Here is a 25,903-nt window from a genome sequence, read left to right on the forward strand (position 1 = left end):
CTAGAGACAAACAGAACCAACAGGTCAACAACAAATCAATAAAAGGTCAACAACAGGTCAGGCCACCAACAAATCAGGTCAACAATAGATCAACAACAGATCAATAACAAATCATTAACAGGTCAACAACAGGATGAAGACCTGGAACTTGACATGATATAAGTAATACAGAGTTTACACCTTGAGGCAGTTTACATAATGGGAGGCAGGCACACCTGGGTGAGGCAGGCACACCTCCCTGGGGAAGTAGGTGCACATTCCAAGAGAATCAGTGCTAGAGGGGGGGAATAAACTATTTGTGCCTATAAACATTTTTAATAATCACTGGCAATATTTTAGATTTCTGTAAAAGGAGTGAAGCAACATGGCCATAAGGTTCCCAGTGTTGCCTGATAAAGGAAGTTCCACTAGCTGAGAGCCTTACGTCCCAACATAGACTTGCCCTGTATGAAAATCTTAGCTCCCCACACACACAATGACAATCTTACCTCCCCACACACACACACAAAGACAATCTTACCTCCCCACACACAGCCTTGCCCTGCAGTGAGACAATCTTCAACATGAGACTGATGGCCTTTAACCTCTGTACACCCGGCTGTTTGCAGGCCACATAGACCAGGCTTGACCACAGCTGACCCAGGGGGAGTGACCTGAAACATAGATCTTACTGTAGGGTGGGGGGAGTGACCTGAAACATAGATCTTATGGTAGGGTGGGGGGAGTAACCTGAAACATAGATCTTACTGTAGGGTGGGGGGAGTGACCTGAAACATAGATCTTACTGTAGGGTGGGGGGAGTGACCTGAAACATAGATCTTACTGTAGGGTGGGTGGAGTGACCTGAAACATAGATCTTACTGTAGGGTGGGTGGAGTGACCTGAAACATAGATCTTACTGTAGGGTGGGGGGAGTGACCTGAAACATAGATCTTACTGTAGGGTGGGGGGAGTGACCTGAAACATAGATAGGGTGGGGGGAGTGACCTGAAACATAGATCTTACTGTAGGGTGGGGGGAGTGACCTGAAACATAGATCTTACTGTAGGGTGGGTGGAGTGACCTGAAACATAGATCTTACTGTAGGGTGGGGGGAGTGACCTGAAACATAGATCTTACTGTAGGGTGGGGGAGTGACCTGAAACATAGATAGGGTGGGGGGAGTGACCTGAAACATAGATCTTACTGTAGGGTGGGGGGGAGTGACCTGAAACATAGATCTTACTGTAGGGTGGGGAGAGTGACCTGAAACATACATCTTATGGTAGGGTGGGGGGAGTGACCTGAAACATAGATCTTACTGTAGGGTGGGGGGAGTGACCTGAAACATAGATCTTACTGTAGGGTGGGGGGAGTGACCTGAAACATAGATCTTACTGTAGGGTGGGGGGAGTGACCTGAAACATAGATCTTACTGTAGGGTGGGGGGAGTGACCTGAAACATAGATCTTACTGTAGGGTGGGGGGAGTGACCTGAAACATAGATCTTACTGTAGGGTGGGGGGAGTGACCTGAAACATAGATCTTACTGTAGGGTGGGGGGAGTGACCTGAAACATAGATAGGGTGGGGGGAGTGACCTGAAACATAGATCTTACTGTAGGGTGGGGGGGGAGTGACCTGAAACATACATCTTATGGTAGGGTGGGGGGAGTGACCTGAAACATAGATCTTACTGTAGGGTGGGGGGAGTGACCTGAAACATAGATCTTATGGTAGGGTGGGGGGAGTGACCTGAAACATAGATCTTTCTGTAGGGTGGGGGGAGTGACCTGAAACATAGATCTTACTGTAGGGTGGGGGAGTGACCTGAAACATAGATCTTACTGTAGGGTGGGGGGAGTGACCTGAAACATAGATCTTTCTGTAGGGTGGGGGGAGTGACCTGAAACATAGATCTTACTGTAGGGTGGGGGGAGTGACCTGAAACATAGATCTTACTGTAGGGTTTGGTGGCCACACATGACACGTGCTAATTAAGTTTTTTAACAAAAAGGCACTAATTAATAACTGGCATGACAGGACAGCACTGAGGCATGACTTACTTGGCCACAGAGGAAGACAGGACAGCATTAAGTATAGCATGACCTGTCTCAAAACTGTCCCGGGTGCCAGGGGTCACGGTGAACTTGTACCCCCAGTAGTTGCTGATGTCAGGGTCGTAGTCGTCAATACAGAACTTATAGTAGAGGGTATCACCTATAGGATAACAAACAACTCATGTGACATGCTATAAAACTGGTTGAATACAGAACTTGTAGTAGAGGGTATCACCTGTACGATAACAAACACCTCATGTGACACGCTAGAAAACTATTTATGTTGGAAAAACTTGTTCTTAACACATAACTACCATGGTCATTGAGATTTGTTGGGCAGACAGTCTGTAAAGCTACAGGAATTTAGGGGGGGGGGGGGGGAGAAACTCAAGCTACCTGGCAGGTGAAAAGATGACCAGCGCGCATTGGCTGACCCTGAGAAGATGTGGATGTCTTTGTCCATTTCTCTTCGGGTTGAAAACATCAGGGAGTCATCATCCAGTGTGGCACACCTAAACACATCAAACAATATTGTAAAACTTAACACATCACACAATGTTGTACATTTAAACAAATCAAACAATATTATAAAACTTAACACATCACACAATGTTGTACATCTAAACAAATCACACAATGTTGTTCAACAAATGACCTGCTGTCAAACGTAATGGTGAGGTACAGGGCTCCAGGCAGCTGGATGTGGGATTTTTTCTTGTCCTTCTCTGTGTAGTTGTGTGAGGACTCTCTGCTGATGGCTGACAGAGTTATCTCCTCCATGAACTTGGCTGCTGTGTAGGCTATGGGCACCAGGCTGTTGGCGTCACACATGTGGATCACCTTATCAACCACCTGAAACAGACAGGTACACCTTATCAACCACCTAAAACAGACAGGTACATGAAGACTGGGGGGCACCAGCAGTAGCAGACCCACTTACACCAGACTTTTCAGTCTTAATTTATCTTTAAATTTTAATCAAAATAAAAGGGTGAATTTTCAAAATATAATCTCTTAATGTTAACGAACCTTGAAAAGAAATTGTCAAAATATATTGTCTCAAAGTTAACGAACCTTGAAAAGAAATATTTAAAATATATCCTCTCAATGTTAACGAACCTTGGAGAAGGATTTGTCAAAATAAATTGTTTCAATGGTAACGAACCTTGGAGAAGAAATTGTCAAAATATAATCTCTCAATACTAACAAACCTTGAAAAGATATTGTCAAAATAAATTGTTTCAATATTAACAAACCTGGGAGAAGTTAACGAACCTTGAAGAAGAAATTGTCTAAATATAATCTCTCAAAGTTAACGAACCTTGGAGAAGATATTGTCAAAATATAATCTCTCAATACTAACAAACCTTGAAAAGATATTGTCAAAATAAATTGTTTCAATATTAACAAACCTGGGAGAAGTTAACGAACCTTGAAGAAGAAATTGTCTAAATATAATCTCTCAAAGTTAACGAACCTTGGAGAAGATATTGCCAATGTTAACGAACCTTGGAGAAGAAATTGTCTAAATATAATCTCTCAATGTTAACAAACCTTGGAGAAGAAGTTTCTGGTGTCAATCTTGTAGAGTAGGTCAAGGACACAGGGGATCTGCTTGACGTCCTTACAGCCCAGCAGGCTGGAGTTGATGACTGGACCACTCTCTGGCCAGAAGGCCAACAGTCCTGTCAGGGTGTGGCGGGCGTACAGTACACACATAGCCATGTTGACCTGAAAGTATTAGCACACATACAGCACACACATACAGTACACACATACAGCACACACATTCATCACACACATACAGCACACACATACAGTACACACATACAGTACACATACAGCACACACATACAGCACACACATACAGCACACACATACAGCACACACATACAGCACACACATACAGCACACACATACTACACACACATACAGGACACACATACAGTACACACACACAGTACACACACACAGCACACACATACAGCACACATACAGTACACATACAGCACACACATACAGCACACACATACAGCACACACATACAGGACACACATACAGCAGACACATACAGCACACACATACAGCACACACATACAGCACACACATACAGCACACACATACAGCACACACATACAGCACACACATACATCACACACATACAGCACACACCTACAGTACAAACACAGCACACACATACAGCACACACATACAGCACACACATACAGCACACATACAGCACACACATACAGCACACACATACAGCACACACATACATCACATACATACAGCACACACATACAGCACACACATACATCACACACATACAGCACACACATACAGCACACACATACAGCACACATATACAGCACACACATACAGCACACACATACAGCACACACATACTGCACACACATACAGCACACATACAGCACACATACAGCACACACATACAGCACACACACACAGCACACACATACAGCACACACATACATCACATACATACAGCACACACATACTGCATACACATACAGCACACATACAGCACACATACAGCACACACATACAGCACACATACAACACACACATACAGCACATACATACAGCACACACATACAGCACACACATACAGCACACATACAACACACACATACAGCACACACATACAGCACATACATACAGCACACACATACAGCACACACATACAGCACACACATACAGCACACACATACAGGACACATACAGCACACATACAGCACACACATACAGCACACACATACAGCACACACATACAGCACACACATACAGCACACACATACAGTACACACATAGCCATGTTGACCTGAAAGTAACAGCACACATACAGCACACACATACAGCACACACATACAGCACACACATACAGCACACATACAGCACACACATACAGCACACACATACAGCACACACATACAGCACACATACAGCACACACATACAGCACACACCTACAGCACAAACACAGCACACAAATACAGCACACACATACAGCACACACATACAGCACACACATACAGCACACACATACAGCACACACATACAGCACACACATACAGCACACACACACAGCACACACATACAGCACACACATACAGCACACACACACAGCACACACATACAGCACACACATACAGCACACACATACTGCACACACATACAGCACACACATACAGCACACACATACAGCACACACATACAGCACACACACACAGCACACACATACAGCACACACATACAGGACACATACAGCACACACATACAGGACACACATACAGCACATATACAGCACACACATACAGCACACACATACAACACACACATACAGCACACACATACAGCACACACATACAGCACACATACAGCACACACATACAGCACACATACAGCACACCACACATAGCCATGTTGACCTGAAGGTATTAGCACACATACAGCACACACATACAACACACACATACAGGACACATACAGCACACACATACAGGACACACATACAGCACACATATACAGCACACACATACAGCACACACATACAACACACACATACAGCACACACATACAGGACACACATACAGCACATATACAGCACACACATACAGCACACATACAGCACACATATACAGGACACACATACAGCACACACATACAGCACACACACACAGCACACATATACAGGACACACATACAGCACACACATCAGCACACACATACAGCACACACAGCCATATTGACCAGAAAAATATTCTCACAATTATTATTTTGGTAATATGGGAGTGAGAGATCCCTTAAGCATTTCTACTTTCTACTGCATCCACACCAACTATACTGACACCATGACTACTGATGGACAAGCATAGCTACAGCATTTAAGGCCAGTACCTTTTTAAAAGCTCCCAGAAACACATCAAAGTATTACATTTTAAACACTAAGCTTTAGTTTAAATAATGTTCAAGCAATTGTCATGATTTCATCAATCTTGACAAAAAGGTAACCTCAATTAGAGTTCCTAAAAAAAGACAAACTTTGAGAAAATATTCTGGTGAGCCTGAGCGGCCATGTTTCTCCAACTCTTTCTTGAGGAGGAGAGAACTCTTGCCTCGCATTCTCTCCCCAATCTCTCCTGCCAGGGACTCTTGCTGCTTGAAGAGATTCTGGGGGTTGTCCCCTGTCTCACTCACTGCCGTCTCTGGGATCCTGGGGTCAGAGGGGTCACTTCATTGTTTTTTTAATGGTGAGTTAAAACATACAAGTTTTACAATGTTTAGCTAGGGTCAGTTAGATAGGTCTATCAACTTTTTAAAGTGGTCAATTAAAATAAAACACGTCGTACAGGTCAAAGTTGACAAACTTGTGAGCTCAATCTTTGTAAATCATATGCAAATCTTGACCTATTTGTGAGAATGACTTGTATGGTTATCTAAACCCATGTAATAGTTGACCTAATTGTGCTTGATACATGTAAAAATGACAGTTGTGAGAGTGGCTTATGTCATAATTGACCTACTTATGGTTGGCCCATGCAAAAGGACCTCAATACAAGTGACCCAGTAAGAAATGACCTACTTGTGAGTCTGACCCATGGAAGAGTGGACTGTGATCCCAGTGTCCACCACAGTTTCATCATTGGCAGTGGATTCTCTCTTGTCCACATCAGCAGCACCTTGCCTGGAGAAAAAAGACATTTCAATTGGGTTTATTCTCTAACAAGATCAAAACTTTAGCTGATTTTAGGTTAATGCTACATCCCTGCAACACAAAAATGGTGAGAAAAAAAATCAGCTAGGTCAATGCTGAAACTTATTTTTAAAAAAAATGTTTATACATGGGCTAATGCTGACCCTAATTTAAGCAGGACACAAGATGAATCAAGTTTCATTGGGTGATGTTATTGTAACATTTTGTACTTTCGTTTCTCCAATATAACATTTTTCTCTCACAAATTAACACTTACATTCTGTGTCAGTGAATTAACACCTTACATTTTTCTTCACTAACTACCACTTACATTTTGTGTCAATGAATTAACTTATATATTTATTGTCACTAATTAACACTTACATTTTTTGTAATATTGTGTTGACTGCCTCATTGGTTTCACCAAAGCTGAAACGTTTAAACCTGGATTAATTAATTAGGCAATCATTAAATTTACACAAAATAAAATTTTAAAATAGTAAAAAAAAAGTGGCTTTCGTTAATAGAACGTAAGTTATTTTTCTCAAAGTGAAGCCGAATATAAAAACAGGTACACATACAGTACATTTATATATTTCATATTTTTAAGTTTAAGGGAAATAATTCAAATAAAAAAGGGAGGTAATTCAAAGCAAGTTACTTCTCTTCTATTGACTTGACAATGCCCTCAGCTTTTCCTTCATTCATAGCATACAATGCTCTTAAGACAGGGTAGGGGATCTCAAGGTTGGTGTGGATAGCCTGGAAAAATTAGACAGTGATTGGTTTATATTATGACAACAAAGGTAGGTAAATTATGTATCTCCCGACACAGACAAATTGGCTAACTCAAGTCAGGACTGACCACACTATTCCAAAATATAGAGAGTTAAAAAAATAAATCAGATTAACTCTACTTCATCTAGCCCAACACTCCATCAGGTTTGAAAGGATATTTTACAACACACCAACCATAAAGCTGATTGACAAGATAGAAGAACAGACAAATCAATCTAATCCTATCCACTGCTCACCTTTAAACACAAACAAACCAATCTAATCCTATACACTGCTCACCTCTAAGAACAGACAAATCAATCTAATCCTATACACTGCTCACCTCTAAGAACAGACAAATCAATCTAATCCTATACACTGCTCACTCTAAGAACAGACAAATCAATCTAATCCTATACACTGCTCACCTCTAGGCTGAGACAAATCTATCTAATCCTATACACTGCTCACCTCTAAGAACAGACAAATCAATCTAATCCTATACACTGCTCACCTCTAGGCTGAGACAAATCTATCTAATCCTATACACTGCTCACCTCTAAGAACAGACAAATCAATCTAATCCTATACACTGCTCACCTCTAAGAACAGACAAATCAATCTAATCCTATACACTGCTCACCTCTAGGCTGAGACAAATCTATCTAATCCTATACACTGCTCACCTCTAAGAACAGACAAATCTAATCCTATACACTGCTCACCTCTAAGAACAAACCAATCTAATCCTATACACTGCTCACCTCTAAGAACAAACAAATCTAATCCTATACACTGCTCACCTCTAAGAACAAACAAATCTAATCCTATACACTGCTCACCTCTAAGAGGTCCTTGGTGTGCTGGTCCAGGTTAAGAGAGCCCCACTCACTGTCTGCGGTTGTCGCCTCCGACTGGGTGTTCACGTCAATGTCATCATCAGAACTCTGCTTCACCTGCCAGTCTGAGTCGTCCGTGTCATCAATGTCGGTCGTCTCTGACAGGGTGTCATCTTCATCATCGTCCTCATCATCGTCCGGGCCCTTGTTGTCATCCTCCACCACTTTGAGGACCTCTGTTGTCCTGTCACTCTTGGTGTCTGCACCTGCAGCCTGCTCCGTCTTCTTCTTCTTCTCTTTCAGGTTGCTGATCTTGTTCTTCTTTATGGAGGAGCCGTCGTGGGTGTAACAGATCAGGGTGAGAACCTGAAAGTTGGCCAGGAATATATCAGACAAGTTGACCAGGAATATATCAGACAAGTTGGCCAGGAATATATCAGACAAGTTGGCCAGGAATATATCAGACAAGTTGGCCAGGAATATATCAGACAAGTTGGCCAGGTATATATCAGACAAGTTGGCCAGGAATATATCAGACAAGTTGGCCAGGAATATATCAGACAAGTTGGCCAGGAATATATCAGACAAGTTGGCCAGGAATATATCAGACAAGTTGGCCAGGAATATATCAGACAAGTTGGCCAGGAATATATCAGACAAGTTGGCCAGGAATATATCAGACAAGTTGGCCAGGAATATATCAGACAAGTTGACCAGGAATATATCAGACAAGTTGGCCAGGTATATATCAGACAAGTTGGCCAGGAATATATCAGACAAGTTGGCCAGGAATATATCAGACAAGTTGGCCAGGAATATATCAGACAAGTTGGCCAGGAATATATCAGACAAGTTGGCCAGGAATATATCAGACAAGTTGGCCAGGAATATATCAGACAAGTTGGCCAGGAATATATCAGACAAGTTGGCCAGGAATATATCAGACAAGTTGGCCAGGAATATATCAGACAAGTTGGCCAGGAATATATCAGACAAGTTGGCCAGGAATATATCAGACAAGTTGGCCAGGAATATATCAGACAAGTTGGCCAGGAATATATCAGACAAGTTGGCCAGGAATATATCAGACAAGTTGGCCAGGAATATATCAGACAAGTTGGCCAGGAATATATCAGACAAGTTGGCCAGGAATATATCAGACAAGTTGGCCAGGTATATATCAGACAAGTTGGCCAGGAATATATCAGACAAGTTGGCCAGGAATATATCAGACAAGTTGGCCAGGAATATATCAGACAAGTTGGCCAGGTATATATCAGACAAGTTGGCCAGGAATATATCAGACAAGTTGGCCAGGAATATATCAGACAAGTTGGCCAGGTATATATCAGACAAGTTGGCCAGGAATATACCAGACAAGTTGGCCAGGAATATATCAGACAAGTTGGCCAGGAATATATCAGACAAGTTGGGCAGGAATATATCAGACAAGTTGGCCAGGAATATATCAGACAAATTGGCCAGGAATATATCAGACAAGTTGGCCAGGAATATACCAGACAAGTTGGCCAGGAATATATCAGACAAGTTGGCCAGGAATATATCAGACAAGTTGGCCAGGAATATATCAGACAAGTTGGCCAGGAATATATCAGACAAGTTGGCCAGGAATATAACAGACAAGTTGGCCAGGAATATAACAGACAAGTTGGCCAGGAATATAACAGACAAGTTGGCCAGGAATATAACAGACAAGTTGGCCAGGAATATATCAGACAAGTTTATCGTGTCATGTTTGTTTAGGATGAAATATATGACTTGAAAAATAAAGGAAGTGTACTACGTTCTGATTTTATCGTGTCTTGCATTTTCATTAGTGTCTTTAAATAAAATTTTGTTCATAGATAAGTACAACCAGACATTTTTCTTTGCTAATTGTTAAAGATTCTGATCTTATTACCTCAGACAAACAGTCATGATGGGAGTAAGGGAAAAAAATAATTTTAAAACTTGTGCTTTACAAGACTATTTCTATAGAGAGCTGAATTATCTTTGTTAGAATACCCAAAAGATGTCAGTTATTATAAAATTGTGTGGTAATGACAGTAAAAAAAAATTTATTTTAAATTAAAACCTAAATCCTAAAAAAAAAAAATCCTATGTTAAGATAAATTTTAAATATGATCCTAAAAATGCGAGTCAAAAGTAAACCGTTACCTCCAGGTCTTTGAGCAGCCAGTTCTGGTTGAGTCCGGTGCCGTTACATGCCAGGTAAACCAGGGACTGGATAAAGTTGCTGGTGAATATCTTTTTACCTGCCGTTATCATTTTGTCACTTTTGAAACAGCGGTTCAAAACTTTCAAGGAAAGGGAGAGAATCCACAGGGTTTCTATAGACAAGGTTTCATCTGAAATAAACAACATGACTACAGAATTCTGGCCACATAACTGTAAATTCAGTATTACAATTAATTTAAAAAGAAAACCTTACTGGCTCTAATTTTAGCCACTGTTTCGATGACAAAGCTGACAAACTTTCCTACAACATCCATCTCTAGGATGTCCGCCACCTCATTGTGACATGTGACCAGCTCATCTCGGATCTGTAAGGATAAAAATACACATCAAGCTGTTACACAACATTCTATTTTTAGACAAATATATCATTCACTAACATTCATCATTTTATTCCTAAAAGCATGCACTGATTCATAAAATCTAATTATTATTATGTGTGCCAAATAATTGATTAACTTAATAAAAGCACAACATAAATATGGCAGTCTAAATTTTAAACTGTTAAAATTTGTACAATATAAACATGACAAATACAATGATTGTCCAGAGTGACTTCCTAATTGGTCAACTGGCCATCCTACAAACCCTGTCTAAACCTGTTAGATAAGTCAACTGGCCATCCTACAAACCCTATCTAAACCTGTTAGATAAGTCAACTGGCCATCCTACAAACCCTATCTAAACCTGTTAGGCTGCGGTTACACTATACGTCGGCAGACCGAATTTCTGTTTCTGACAACACGGCCGAACAACTGGAAAACAAACAAAAAGTATAACCCAGTTCTATTGGTTACACTAGATCCGAACTCATCGTCCGAGTCGTCAGACTACGTCAGGCGCCTGATGATGAACTTAAAATTTTGTTTCTGTTCTGACGGAAAACACATTCTGATGAAAATTTATCTGGCAGGGATAAACAAAAAATAAAATGGAGGACTTCAGTTTGAACAGAAAGTTGTAATATTTGACACAGAGAAGCTGATTTTTTACTTATTCAAGAGAGAAAATTAAAGGTCTGAAATAGCTGATTAACTCGGATGTACAAGTTAAGTAATTTATTTCACTTATTCACTTCATTGATTAATGTTTATCATTCATTCACATTTTTTTTTTATCGACTCTCGCTCAACTCACTGACTCAACTCGTCTAGATCTAGGATCTAGATCTAGATCTAGATCTACTATGATCAGACTATGATCTAGTACTAGATCTAGATTTAGATCTATAGATCTAGATCCTCTAGATCTAGAAAACTAGATCTATTAATTCTTTTTTTCTAGAGTCTAGTAGAGTGAGTCTAGATAGATCTAGATCTAGATCTTGATTAGAAGTACTGAAGTAGAATTCAGGTCTAGATCTAAATCTAGATCTAGATATCTATCTAGATCTAATCCAGAATCTTAGATAATACAATCTAGATCACTAGATCTCGTCATCGATCTAAGATTCTAACTTATTAGGCCTAGATCTATATATTATATGTATAAAGTATAATAGTATAGGCCTATAGGCCTATTTAAATTTATTCTATTTCCATTGAATCTATTTTGAGATTAATAATTAAATTTGTATTAATAGGCCTAAATCTAATCTAAAGTAAGAGTATATACTAGATTCCTGTACTGTAATGTTACTATATATTACTAGATCTATATAACTGTCTATAGTCTATCTATAAGAATCAAGATCTAGGCTTAGGTCCAGACAATTATGATAGAAAAGTCTGGATCTAGGACTAAACCACTAGATCTAGTAGTAATTAATTAATGAGCTGATTACTTAAGTCACTACAGTCCTAACTATTTTTATCCCCCCTTTCCATCTAGAAATCTATTTAATTTAGGTATACCCTGTAGGCCTATATATAAATTATATGTATCCAACACATGAAAGTTTCAATCAGTCTAAACTGATGTTTATATTTAATTCATTTCAGGTGCACAAGCCAAAATCCAAGTGGATAAACCTGCTTGATACATTTAGAAAGGAGCATATCAAGATTAGCAACAAAAGAGTAATTGGCAGTATAGCTCCAAACAAACCATGGACATATTATAATAAATTATCCTTTATGAATGATTGTTTCGCTTCCAAGCAAATGATAAGCAGCATACAGATACCTTCAACTTCGATTCAGTATCGAGTGAAACCATTGTTTAAAAGATATTTTATTTTTGAAGACACTGATTCAAATTGTAGTCAGAAGAAGCAATTGCTAAAGATCCTGACCCAGGATTAATTAATTTTGTGTTATGAATAAAAAAAATTAATTGAAAAATGTATGTTGTTTACTGTTTTATTATTTTTTAAGAGGTCTTCAAATGCAGGCCTAAATTGTAATGGAGTATTGCCTATACCAGTAGTTAAAATAATAATTCAATGAGGCCTGTGTCTTATGAGATGTATTTCTGTTAATCATGCTATTTAAACATGTTTTACAGATTTGCTTAATAAATTAAAACAATGAATTATGCTTTTTAAATGATCAAAAACCAATACCATCTTAGTTTGTAACAATCTAACATGTAACTGACATTGAGTTAAAAAATTAAGTCTAACTACTAGGCCTAACTGGTGGAAATGGTGGAGGCCCTATGTTCTATAAGGAGCAAAGAGGACTAAGTCAAAGTAAGTCAAGTAGGCCTAACTAGTAGGAATTATTGATCAGGTGATTTGGCCAATGATTTTATTATTATCTATGAATAATATAAATAAAACAAACAAAACAACAAAAAGAAGTTTATTTCAATTAAATATCAAATTCAACAAGTTTCATAATACTTCAGATGGTGTCTTCAGTCTTCAAAGGCCTTGGCACATTGCTGCTGTTGGTAATGGTACATGCTTTTTAGTGAGGCATATCCACATATCACATGTCTCATAGATAATTGTGGTGATAGGTGAATGGACAATTCAATATGAGTAGGCCAATCCAGTTATTGTGAAGGCCTATCTTTAAATGAAATAATTTTAATTTAGCACTAAAAGCAGGCCAGAACATAGAATCAAGATCTTATAGATTAGATCTACTCCCCACTACTAAGGTATTGCAACCAAATTTATAGCTAAGATTTTACTTGTTTTAAATGTATAGATTTCATCGGTGGCGTAGCAAGGTCGGGTGTCACCCGGTGCGGCACTTAATGGTGTCACCCCCCAGAGGCGTAGCAACCCTTCCCGGGGACAAATTTTCGAATTGCACCCCCCTCAAAATTTCGATTTGCCCCCACCCCTCAAGTTTTTCTCTATATATTTTGCTATTTTTTGCCTTGGTGTCACCCCCCCCCCCCCCTAAATGGTGTCACCCGGTGCGGTCCGCATCCCCCGCCCCCCCCCCCCCCCCAATCGCTACGCCTCTGGATAACATAGAACACACTATTGTAATAATGAATGGTATTTAGAATAGGCCTTACTCAACTTACTGTAACAAAATATCTTATTTAATAAGAATTAACTGTACAAAGACACTTGCCTCATTGTCAAAGCCAAGCGTTTCTTTGGAGAAATGCATTTCCTATATGATTTTCTCTTTTCATTAAGCAATATAATCTTGGAAGCATCATTGTCTTCTGCCAAAAAATGAATCTGCATTTGTTCGTCGATTTTTTGTATTGAAACCAATGCCTGCCGGTGGTCAGACATACGTTCTGACGGGCTACAGTGTAACCGCTGGGGCGCACCCCTCTTCGGCAGATTGGACAACACCTGACGTCAGATGAAAAAATTCGGTCTGCCGACGTATAGTGTAACCGCAGCCTTAGATAAGTCAGCTGGCCATCCTACAAACCCTATCTAAACCTGTTAGATAAGTCAACTGGCCATCCTACAAACCCTACCTAAACCTGTTAGATAAGTCAACTGGCCATCCTACAAACCCTATCTAAACCTGTTAGATAAGTCAACTGGCCATCCTACAAACCCTATCTAAACCTGTTAGATAAGTCAACTGGCCATCCTACAAACCCTATCTAAACCTGTTAGATAAGTCAACTGGCCATCCTACAAACCCTATCTAAACCTGTTGGATAAGTCAACTGGCCATCCTACAAACCCTATCTAAACCTGTTAGATGAGTCAACTGGCCATCCTACAAACCCTATCTAAACCTGTTAGATAAGTCAACTGGCCATCCTACAAACCCTATCTAAACCTGTTAGATAAGTCAACTGGCCATCCTACAAACCCTATCTAAACCTGTTAGATAAGTCAACTGGCCATCCTACAAACCCTATCTAAACCTGTTAGATAAGTCAACTGGCCATCCTACAAACCCTATCTAAACCTGTTAGATAAGTCAACTGGCCATCCTACAAACCCTATCTAAACCTGTTAGATAAGTCAACTGGCCATCCTACAAACCCTATCTAAACCTGTTAGATAAGTCAACTGGCCATCCTACAAACCCTATCTAAACCTGTTAGATAAGTCAACTGGCCATCCTACAAACCCTATCTAAACCTGTTAGATAAGTCAACTGGCCATCCTACAAACCCTATCTAAACCTGTTAGATGAGTCAACTGGCCATCCTACAAACCCTATCTAAACCTGTTAGATAAGTCAACTGGCCATCCTACAAACCCTATCTAAACCTGTTAGATAAGTCAACTGGCCATCCTACAAACCCTATCTAAACCTGTTAGATAAGTCAACTGGCCATCCTACAAACCCTATCTAAACCTGTTAGATGAGTCAACTGGCCATCCTACAAACCCTATCTAAACCTGTTAGATAAGTCAACTGACCATCCTACAAACCCTATCTAAACCTGTTAGATAAGTCAACTGGCCATCCTACAAACCCTATCTAAACCTGTTAGATAAGTCAACTGGCCATCCTACAAACCCTATCTAAACCTGTTAGATAAGTCAACTGGCCATCCTACAAACCCTATCTAAACCTGTTAGATAAGTCAACTGGCCATCCTACAAACCCTATCTAAACCTGTTAGATAAGTCAACTGGCCATCCTACAAACCCTATCTAAACCTGTTAGATAAGTCAACTGGCCATCCTACAAACCCTATCTAAACCTGTTAGATAAGTCAACTGGCCATCCTACAAACCCTATCTAAACCTGTTAGATAAGTCAACTGGCCATCCTACAAACCCTATTTAAACCTGTTGGATAAGTCAACTGGCCATCCTACAAACCCTATCTAAACCTGTTAGATGAGTCAACTGGCCATCCTACAAACCCTATCTAAACCTGTTAGATAAGTCAACTGGCCATCCTACAAACCCTATATAAACCTGTTAGATAAGTCAACTGGCCATCCTACAAACCCTATCTAAACCTGTTAGATAAGTCAACTGGCCATCCTACAAACCCTATCTAAACCTGTTAGATAAGTCAACTGGCCATCCTACAAACCCTATCTAAACCTGTTAGATAAGTCAACTGGCCATCCTACAAACCCTATCTAAACCTGTTAGATAAGTCAACTGGCCATCCTACAAACCCTATCTAAACCTGTTAGATAAGTCAACTGGCCATCCTACAAACCCTATCTAAACCTGTTAGATAAGTCAACTGGCCATCCTACAAACCCTATCTAAACCTGTTAGATAAGTCAACTGGCCATCCTACAAACCCTATCTAAACCTGTTAGATAAGTCAACTGGCCATCCTACAAACCCTATCTAAACCTGTTAGATAAGTCAACTGGCCATGCTACAAACCCTATCTAAACCTGTTAGATAAGTCAACTGGCCATCCTACAAACCCTATCTAAACCTGTTAGATAAGTCAACTGGCCATGCTACAAACCCTATCTAAACCTGTTAGATAAGTCAACTGGCCATCCTACAACCCTATCTAAACCTGTTAGATAAGTCAACTGGCCATGCTACAAACCCTATCTAAACCTGTTAGATAAGTCAACTGGCCATCCTACAAACCCTATCTCAACCTGTTAGATAAGTCAACTGGCCATCCTACAAACCCTATCTAAACCTGTTAGATAAGTCAACTGGCCATCCTACAAACCCTATCTCAACCTGTTAGATAAGTCAACTGGCCATCCTACAAACCCTATCTAAACCTGTTAGATAAGTCAACTGGCAATCCTACAAACCCTATCTAAACCTGTTAGATAAGTCAACTGGCCATCCTACAAACCCTATCTAAACCTGTTAGATAAGTCAACTGGCCATCCTACAAACCCTATCTAAACCTGTTAGATAAGTCAACTGGCCATCCTACAAACCCTATCTAAACCTGTTAGATAAGTCAACTGGCCATCCTACAAACCCTATCTAAACCTGTTAGATAAGTCAACTGGCCATGCTACAACCCTATCTAAACCTGTTAGATAAGTCAACTGGCCATCCTACAAACCCTATCTAAACCTGTTGAGTCAACTGGCCATCCTACAACCCTATCTAAACCTGTTAGATAAGTCAACTGGCCATCCTACAAACCCTATCTAAACCTGTTAGATAAGTCAACTGGCCATCCTACAAACCCTATCTAAACCTGTTAGATAAGTCAACTGGCCATCCTACAAACCCTATCTAAACCTGTTAGATAAGTCAACTGGCCATCCTACAAACCCTATCTAAACCTGTTAGATAAGTCAACTGGCCATCCTACAAACCCTATCTAAACCTGTTAGATAAGTCAACTGGCCATCCTACAAACCCTATCTAAACCTGTTAGATAAGTCAACTGGCCATGCTACAAACCCTATCTAAACCTGTTAGATAAGTCAACTGGCCATCCTACAAACCCTATCTAAACCTGTTAGATAAGTCAACTGGCCATGCTACAAACCCTATCTAAACCTGTTAGATAAGTCAACTGGCCATCCTACAAACCCTATCTAAACCTGTTAGATAAGTCAACTGGCCATCCTACAACCCTATCTAAACCTGTTAGATAAGTCAACTGGCCATGCTACAAACCCTATCTAAACCTGTTAGATAAGTCAACTGGCCATCCTACAAACCCTATCTCAACCTGTTAGATAAGTCAACTGGCCATCCTACAAACCCTATCTAAACCTGTTAGATAAGTCAACTGGCCATCCTACAAACCCTATCTCAACCTGTTAGATAAGTCAACTGGCCATCCTACAAACCCTATCTAAACCTGTTAGATAAGTCAACTGGCAATCCTACAAACCCTATCTAAACCTGTTAGATAAGTCAACTGGCCATCCTACAAACCCTATCTAAACCTGTTAGATAAGTCAACTGGCCATCCTACAAACCCTATCTAAACCTGTTAGATAAGTCAACTGGCCATCCTACAAACCCTATCTAAACCTGTTAGATAAGTCAACTGGCCATCCTACAAACCCTATCTAAACCTGTTAGATAAGTCAACTGGCCATCCTACAAACCCTATCTAAACCTGTTAGATAAGTCAACTGGCCATCCTACAAACCCTATCTAAACCTGTTGAGTCAACTGGCCATCCTACAAACCCTATCTAAACCTGTTAGATAAGTCAACTGGCCATCCTACAAACCCTATCTAAACCTGTTAGATAAGTCAACTGGCCATCCTACAAACCCTATCTAAACCTGTTAGATAAGTCAACTGGCCATCCTACAAACCCTATCTAAACCTGTTAGATAAGTCAACTGGCCGTCCTACAAACCCTATCTAAACCTGTTAGATAAGTCAACTGGCCATCCTACAAACCCTATCTAAACCTGTTAGATAAGTCAACTGGCCATCCTACAAACCCTATCTAAACCTGTTAGATAAGTCAACTGGCCATCCTACAAACCCTATCTAAACCTGTTAGATAAGTCAACTGGCCATCCTACAAACCCTATCTAAACCTGTTAGATAAGTCAACTGGCCATCCTACAAACCCTATCTAAACCTGTTAGATAAGTCAACTGGCCATCCTACAAACCCTATCTAAACCTGTTAGATAAGTCAACTGGCCATCCTACAAACCCTATCTAAACCTGTTAGATAAGTCAACTGGCCATCCTACAACCCTATCTAAACCTGTTAGATAAGTCAACTGGCCATGCTACAAACCCTATCTAAACCTGTTAGATAAGTCAACTGGCCATCCTACAAACCCTATCTCAACCTGTTAGATAAGTCAACTGGCCATCCTACAAACCCTATCTAAACCTGTTAGATAAGTCAACTGGCCATCCTACAAACCCTATCTCAACCTGTTAGATAAGTCAACTGGCCGTCCTACAAACCCTATCTAAACCTGTTAGATAAGTCAACTGGCAATCCTACAAACCCTATCTAAACCTGTTAGATAAGTCAACTGGCCATCCTACAAACCCTATCTAAACCTGTTAGATAAGTCAACTGGCCATCCTACAAACCCTATCTAAACCTGTTAGATAAGTCAACTGGCCATCCTACAAACCCTATCTAAACCTGTTAGATAAGTCAACTGGCCATCCTACAAACCCTATCTAAACCTGTTAGATAAGTCAACTGGCCATCCTACAAACCCTATCTAAACCTGTTAGATAAGTCAACTGGCCATCCTACAAACCCTATCTAAACCTGTTGAGTCAACTGGCCATCCTACAAACCCTATCTAAACCTGTTAGATAAGTCAACTGGCCATCCTACAAACCCTATCTAAACCTGTTAGATAAGTCAACTGGCCATCCTACAAACCCTATCTAAACCTGTTAGATAAGTCAACTGGCCATCCTACAAACCCTATCTAAACCTGTTAGATAAGTCAACTGGCCGTCCTACAAACCCTATCTAAACCTGTTAGATAAGTCAACTGGCCGTCCTACAAACCCTATCTAAACCTGTTAGATAAGTCAACTGGCCATCCTACAAACCCTATCTAAACCTGTTAGATAAGTCAACTGGCCATCCTACAAACCCTATCTAAACCTGTTAGATAAGTCAACTGGCCATCCTACAAACCCTATCTAAACCTGTTAGATAAGTCAACTGGCCATCCTACAAACCCTATCTAAACCTGTTAGATAAGTCAACTGGCCATCCTACAAACCCTATCTAAACCTGTTAGATAAGTCAACTGGCCATCCTACAACCCTATCTAAACCTGTTAGATAAGTCAACTGGCCATCCTACAAACCCTATCTAAACCTGTTAGATAAGTCAACTGATGATGAAATCAGTGGCCTGACAAAACTGAGGATGCTTACTGTGTGCCTCTTCCTGGACTTGAGATCCACTATTAGAGCCTGGTACTTGTCAGGGAAATGTTTGAGAACCACTCCACTCTGGGTTTCAATGGACGTACAGTTGTAGTCTACAAGGGTTCCAGTGGTCAGCACCTGGACACAAAAACACATTAGACAAGTCTTTAGACAAATTTTTTAATTTCTATTTTCCACACATCTGTACAATGATTCCCCTCATATGATATCAGTACAGCACACAAATACAACACTTTCTCAAGGCCACCAGTAAAAAGTGTGTACGTACCTCAGGAAAACCAGCAATGACAAACATAGGAAATATGTAGGAGATGTGGACACCCTGTGGGACAGAAAGGTTACAGTTTTTATGTAATCAGCAGGGGTCATCTTTATGTAGTCAGTGGTGGAATCTTTCTTCTTTCTTCTTCGTTCTTAATTATTAGTGTTGAAGGGGATCAAGATTTATCTGGCAGTGGGTTTGAACTCGAGACTTTTTGTTCAAATTTATCAACCATGAGCTTTTTGCCGACTTGACCACGCCTCCAACACAATTAAGCGTTACGTGTCAACTGGTTTTGCGCCAGTGACGCAATTGTGATTTCAGCCTGCTCTTCTTTTTGGATTTGCTTCCATAGCTTTTGTCCAACCAAGAACAAACTACAAGGCAGCAGTTGTTTAATTTTGGAGTTGTCTCTCCTAGAAGAGTGGCTGTCCCCAGCTAACGAGCCTCATCTGCCCGTGGGTTCGAACTCGAAACTTTTCGGTTTAGCAACCATGAGCTTTACCGACTCGACCACGCCGACCCCTGTGGTGGAATCATCTTTATATAATTAGTAGTGGAATCATCTTTATGTAATTAGTAGTGGGATCATCTTTATGTGATTAGTGGTGTAGTATAGTCATCTTCATGTGGTCATATGTAATCAGTGGAATAGTCATCTGTATGTGATTAGTGGTATCTTAGATCATTAGTGAACACTTACATGTTTTAAGTTCTGTACACACTGGGCAATGTGCTGCTGTATGACAGACTTGGTGAACACTTACATGTTTTAAGTTCTGAACACACTGGGCGATATGTTGCTGTATACAGACTTGGTGAACACTTACATGCTTTAAGTTCTGAACACACTGGGCAATGTGTTGCTGTATGACAGACTTGGTGAACACTTACATGTTTTAAGTTCTGTACACACTGGGCGATGTGCTGCTGTATGACAGACTTGGTGAACACTTACATGTTTTAAGTTCTGTACACACTGGGCAATGTGCTGCTGTATGACAGACTTGGTGAACACTTACATGTTTTAAGTTCTGTACACACTGGGCGATGTGCTGCTGTATGACAGACTTGGTGAACACTTACATGTTTTAAGTTCTGTACACACTGGGCGATGTGCTGCTGTATGACAGACTTGGTGAACACTTACATGTTTTAAGTTCTGTACACACTGGGCGATGTGCTGCTGTATGACAGACTTGGTGAACACTTACATGTTTTAAGTTCTGTACACACTGGGCAATGTGCTGCTGTATGACAGACTTCCAATGTGGCGTGTTGAACAACATCTCCAGCATCCTGGCCACTGAACACGCCCACTCTAAGCCACTCCTACATTTTGGATCAAAATATCAGATAAACAAAACCCACAAAATGTATCGGATTTTATACGGCCAAGTTAAATATAAAAAAAAATTATTTACTTAGTTCTAATGCACATTTTTATTTCAATTACAGCCTTAAACTACATTATAAGTGTATGTAAGAATCAGTATTGAATGTCTAGTTGTACATCTTTTAATTCTCAAATGTTCAGACAAAAAAGAAAGCAAAAACCAACTTTTCAAAAGCCTTAGTTCCAATGTTGAAAAGATGAGCAACAGTCTGCTGGCCAGGGTAGGCCAGCTTGTAGGCTGTGTTAGGTCCTACAAGTTTCTGGGTGGATGAGTCAGCCATCTGGGATATACAAGTCTGTTTTAAACACGTAGCCAGGAACTCTAGCACTGAGATGGGGGGGGGGGGGGCTAGTTGCTACAGGGCTGCAGGCCATAGGGGTCAATGACAAATTTTTTGAAAAAAAAAAGGGGGGGGGGTTGATGAAGTAAGTGGTTGAAGGGGGTCAGAGGTAGTCTGACTCACTGGGGTCTGGTTGATGTCTTTTATCAAGAAAACATTTCCCCAGACTCTACAGCCCTTGTGCAACCTGCTCTGTAATATTCTTGTCACACAAATGTTTAATGCTTCTAACTTTTTCAATAAACATACCTGTAGCTGCCTCTCTATGAGAACTGAGACTATACATTAGGATCACAGTTCATTAGCTGAGGGGTCAGAGTTCATTAGCTGAGGGGTCAGAGTTCATTAGCTGAGGGGTCAGAGTTCATTAGCTGAGGGGTCAGAGTTCATTAGCTGAGGGGTCAGAGTTCATTAACTGAGACTATACCTTAGGGTCACAGTTCATTAGCTGAGACTATACCTTAGGGTCACAGTTCATTAACTAAGACTATACCTTAGGGTCACAGTTCATTAACTAAGACTATACCTTAGGGTCACAGTTCATTAGCTGAGACTATACCTTAGGGTCACAGATCATTAGTTGAGACTATACCTTAGGGTCACAGATCATTAGTTGAGACTATACCTTAGGGTCACAGTTCATTAACTAAGACTATACCTTAGGGTCACAGTTCATTAACTAAGACTATACCTTAGGGTCACAGTTCATTAGTTGAGACTATACCTTAGGGTCACAGATCATTAGTTGAGACTATACCTTAGGGTCACAGTTCATTAGCTGAGACAATACCTTAGGGTCACAGATCATTAGTTGAGACTATACCTTAGGGTCACAGTTCATTAGCTGAGACAATACCTTAGGGTCACAGATCATTAGCTGAGACAATACCTTAGGGTCACAGTTCATTAGCTGAGGGGTCAGAGTTCATTAACTAAGACTATACCTTAGGGTCACAGTTCATTAGCTGAGACAATACCTTAGGGTCACAGTTCATTAGCTGAGGGGTCAGAGTTCATTAACTAAGACTATACCTTTGGGTCACAGTTCATTAGCTGAGGGGTCAGAGTTCATTAGCTAAGACTATACCTTAGGGTCACAGTTCATAAGCAGCCTTCCCATCAGCCTCAGGGCCAGGTGTTTTGTGTTCAGTTCATGGCCTTGAACTCCCCTGTAAATAGATCAGTCAGGAAACATGAACATGCAAGTCTACACACCACACTCAATCAACACTGAGACAAATCTGACAGTTCTATAGTGAACTTACCTAGCAACCTCCAGTAACTGACTGAGGAAATCTTCTGTCCAGAAGTTAAAGCCAGCATCAGTCACATTGTCCTAGAAAAAGTAGTAAGTTGTTTAGACTTATATGTGTTATGGCAAATATGCTACATTTATAGCAGGTAGGAGGCAAAATTAGAATGTGAAAATTCACACTATTTAATTAATATACACAAACATGATTTTAGAAACTAGCTTCTTACCCTAGGTTCATGGTGAGGCATGACTGCTCCTAACAATCCCATAATCCTCTCCTGGGAGTGTATAGCAAATGTTTGCTCTCTCCGTTTTTCAAGGGGCATTTCTTTCATGGCTTCAACTAAAGAAAATATTAAATTACAGATATTTGATAGTGGATGCTAAATGTTGGTGGAGCTTAACTGCTGATAGTTTCTATATCATCTAAACAGTTGATTTTTGTACTAGCTAAATGGATGGTGATTTGAAAAACAATGGTATAAAAAAAATACTCTTTGAACTACCTCCCCCCCCCCCCCCATCTATAACAAGGGACAGAACTCCCCCACCCCAATCTATAACAAGGGACAGAACTCCCCCACCCCATCTATAAAGGGACAGAACTCCCCTACCCCCATCTATAACAAGGGACAGAACTGACCTTCCCCCTCTGCTATGACGTGGTTCAGGCATGCGGTGGCCTGCATGATACACTGTTGCTGCCCCCCCCCCCCCATCTATAACAAGTGACAGAACTCCCCTTCCCCCATCTATAACAAGGGACAGAACTCCCCCACCCCATCTATAAAGGGACAGAACTCCCCTACCCCCATCTATAACAAGGGACAGAACTGACCTTCCCCCTCTGCTATGACGTGGTTCAGGCATGCGGTGGCCTGCATGATACACTGTTGCTGCCCCCCCCCCCCCCCATCTATAACAAGTGACAGAACTCCCCTTCCCCCATCTATAACAAGGGACAGAACTCCCCTTCCCCCATCTATAACAAGGGACAGAACTCCCCTTCCCCCATCTATAACAAGGGACAGAACTGACCTTCCCCCATCTATAACAAGGGACACAACTGACCTTCCCCCTCTGCTATGACATGGTTCAGGCATGCTGTGGCCTGCATGATACACTGTTGCTGCAGCTCCCCTGCTATCCTCATGTAGTCCAGGTCTATGAAGACGTTGTCCACCCCGTAGACAATGTCGCTGAGGGTGAGGGTCAGCGAGGTGTACAGCAGCCAGACATGCTGGTGGATGTAGGCCTTGAGGGATGAGTTACTGGACTGACTTGTCTTCACTGGCAGCAGGATCACAGATGGTTAATACAGGGGTCAAAGGTCAGTCAAGGGAAGAAGGTCAAAGGTCAGTCAAGGGAAGAAGGTCAAAGGTCAGTCAAGGGAAGAAGGTCAAAGGTCAGTCAAGGGAAGAAGGTCAAAGGTCAGTCAAAGGTCAGTCAAGGGAAGTAATCAGCCAAAAAAAGAATCCTTGTCATTAACATCTAAGCAAAACACCCTAAATTATATTTTAATAGTAAAAAAGAAGCCTTTTTTAAATTTTGCTTTATAATTTTAAAGTTGTGTTGAAGGACAGCATAGTTAGAAGAAATTTAATTGTTTAACACTCTCAGAATGTGAAATATTATACTTACATTTGACCATGGGGATGCTAACAAATTCATGCTCTACTGTGTGTCTAAAAATTTAAAGAATGTAAGGTCAAAGCTAAATATACATTACTTTAAAAAAAAAATTCAGTTGATTTCCATATTTTATCAATAAGTTAATAAAACAAAGGGGTAGGCCACAGAATAGTTTGTACTACAATAGATCAAAACAAATGTTGCTTGTAAAAATAAAGAAACAGTTTATTAAAAAAAATGGGAAGAGTCTTGAAAGATTTAGTGAAGTGAGCCACGATGACCTACCCTGGGGGGAAAAGTTTCTTGACGTGACAACCCAGACAAAGGTCAAAGTCATCACACTGGTTGCAGTGGATTCTGGTCCCAACTATAAACGCCTGGCAGTGGTTACACTTGAACCTGGAGGAACACAGAGCTATCAGTGACACAGTTCTATCAGTGACACAGTTCTATCAGTGACACAGTTCTATCAGTGACACAGTTCTATCAGTGACACAGTTCTATCAGTGACACAGTTCTATCAGTAACACAGTTCTATGAGTGACACAGTTCTATCAGTAACACAGTTCTATCAGTAACACAGTTCTATCAGTGACACAGTTCTATCAGTAACACAGTTCTATCAGTAACACAGTTCTATCAGTGGACAATGTCAAGACTTACACAAGGTGGACAAAGTCATGTCAAGACTTACACAAGGTGGACAAAGTCATGTCAAGACTTACACAAGGTGGACAATGTCGTGGTTGTCTCGGTGGTCCTCCGGCTCCACCCCACCAGAGAAACATGTGGTACACAGGTCCATGTCCATACACTGCAGGCACCTGTACCTGCGGCCAGGCAAGGTCACACCACACCCATCACAGCTGATCTCCACATCCAGGACGTCAGAGAATCTAGCCACAAACATTTTCACCACCTGATGACAACAATTATATTATCATTTTTTGTTATGTAACCATACTGTAGCTAGATCATGAACGAAAACATTTTCACCACCTGATGACAACAATTGTATTATCATCTTTTGTTATGTAACCATACTGTAGCTAGATCATGAACGAAAACATTTTCACCACCTGATGACAACAATTATATTATCATTTTTTGTTATGTAACCATACTGTAGCTAGATCATGAACGAAAACATTTTCACCACCTGATGACAACAATTATATTATCATTTTTTGTTATGTAACCATACTGTAGCTAGATCATGAACGAAAACATTTTCACCACCTGATGACAACAATTAT

At 40.6% G+C, this 25,903-nt stretch overlaps 1 protein-coding gene across 4 annotated transcripts in view; it reads right to left on the minus strand.

The window, feature by feature from the left end:
• The window catches only part of LOC131934523 (zinc finger ZZ-type and EF-hand domain-containing protein 1), a 59,662-nt gene that overhangs the window by 2,357 nt on the left and 31,402 nt on the right, over nt 1–25,903 (minus strand). For 2 of the 4 annotated variants that reach the window (XM_059290565.1, XM_059290585.1), the window contains exons 51-73: nt 25,373–25,566; nt 24,933–25,046; nt 24,657–24,700; nt 24,087–24,305; nt 23,243–23,358; nt 23,026–23,096; nt 22,848–22,929; nt 21,585–21,715; nt 21,238–21,355; nt 20,030–20,083; nt 19,747–19,878; nt 10,820–10,931; nt 10,546–10,736; nt 8,371–8,733; nt 7,413–7,513; nt 7,136–7,195; nt 6,641–6,742; nt 6,100–6,271; nt 3,593–3,769; nt 2,694–2,890; nt 2,435–2,550; nt 2,045–2,198; nt 521–653 (exon numbers count right to left, since the gene is read on the minus strand). In XM_059290565.1, coding sequence (XP_059146548.1) covers nt 521–653; nt 2,045–2,198; nt 2,435–2,550; nt 2,694–2,890; nt 3,593–3,769; nt 6,100–6,271; nt 6,641–6,742; nt 7,136–7,195; nt 7,413–7,513; nt 8,371–8,733; nt 10,546–10,736; nt 10,820–10,931; nt 19,747–19,878; nt 20,030–20,083; nt 21,238–21,355; nt 21,585–21,715; nt 22,848–22,929; nt 23,026–23,096; nt 23,243–23,358; nt 24,087–24,305; nt 24,657–24,700; nt 24,933–25,046; nt 25,373–25,566 — 3,153 coding nt within the window. The remainder of the gene's footprint in view (nt 1–520; nt 654–2,044; nt 2,199–2,434; nt 2,551–2,693; nt 2,891–3,592; nt 3,770–6,099; nt 6,272–6,640; nt 6,743–7,135; nt 7,196–7,412; nt 7,514–8,370; nt 8,734–10,545; nt 10,737–10,819; nt 10,932–19,746; nt 19,879–20,029; nt 20,084–21,237; nt 21,356–21,584; nt 21,716–22,847; nt 22,930–23,025; nt 23,097–23,242; nt 23,359–24,086; nt 24,306–24,656; nt 24,701–24,932; nt 25,047–25,372; nt 25,567–25,903) is intronic. The other 2 variants (XM_059290582.1, XM_059290574.1) reach the window with 2 other exon arrangements.

Source organism: Physella acuta, unplaced genomic scaffold (assembly GCF_028476545.2).
Source record: "Physella acuta isolate Inbredline_101_S28 unplaced genomic scaffold, ASM2847654v3 ptg000011l, whole genome shotgun sequence".
Taxonomy (NCBI): Eukaryota; Metazoa; Mollusca; class Gastropoda; family Physidae; genus Physella; species Physella acuta.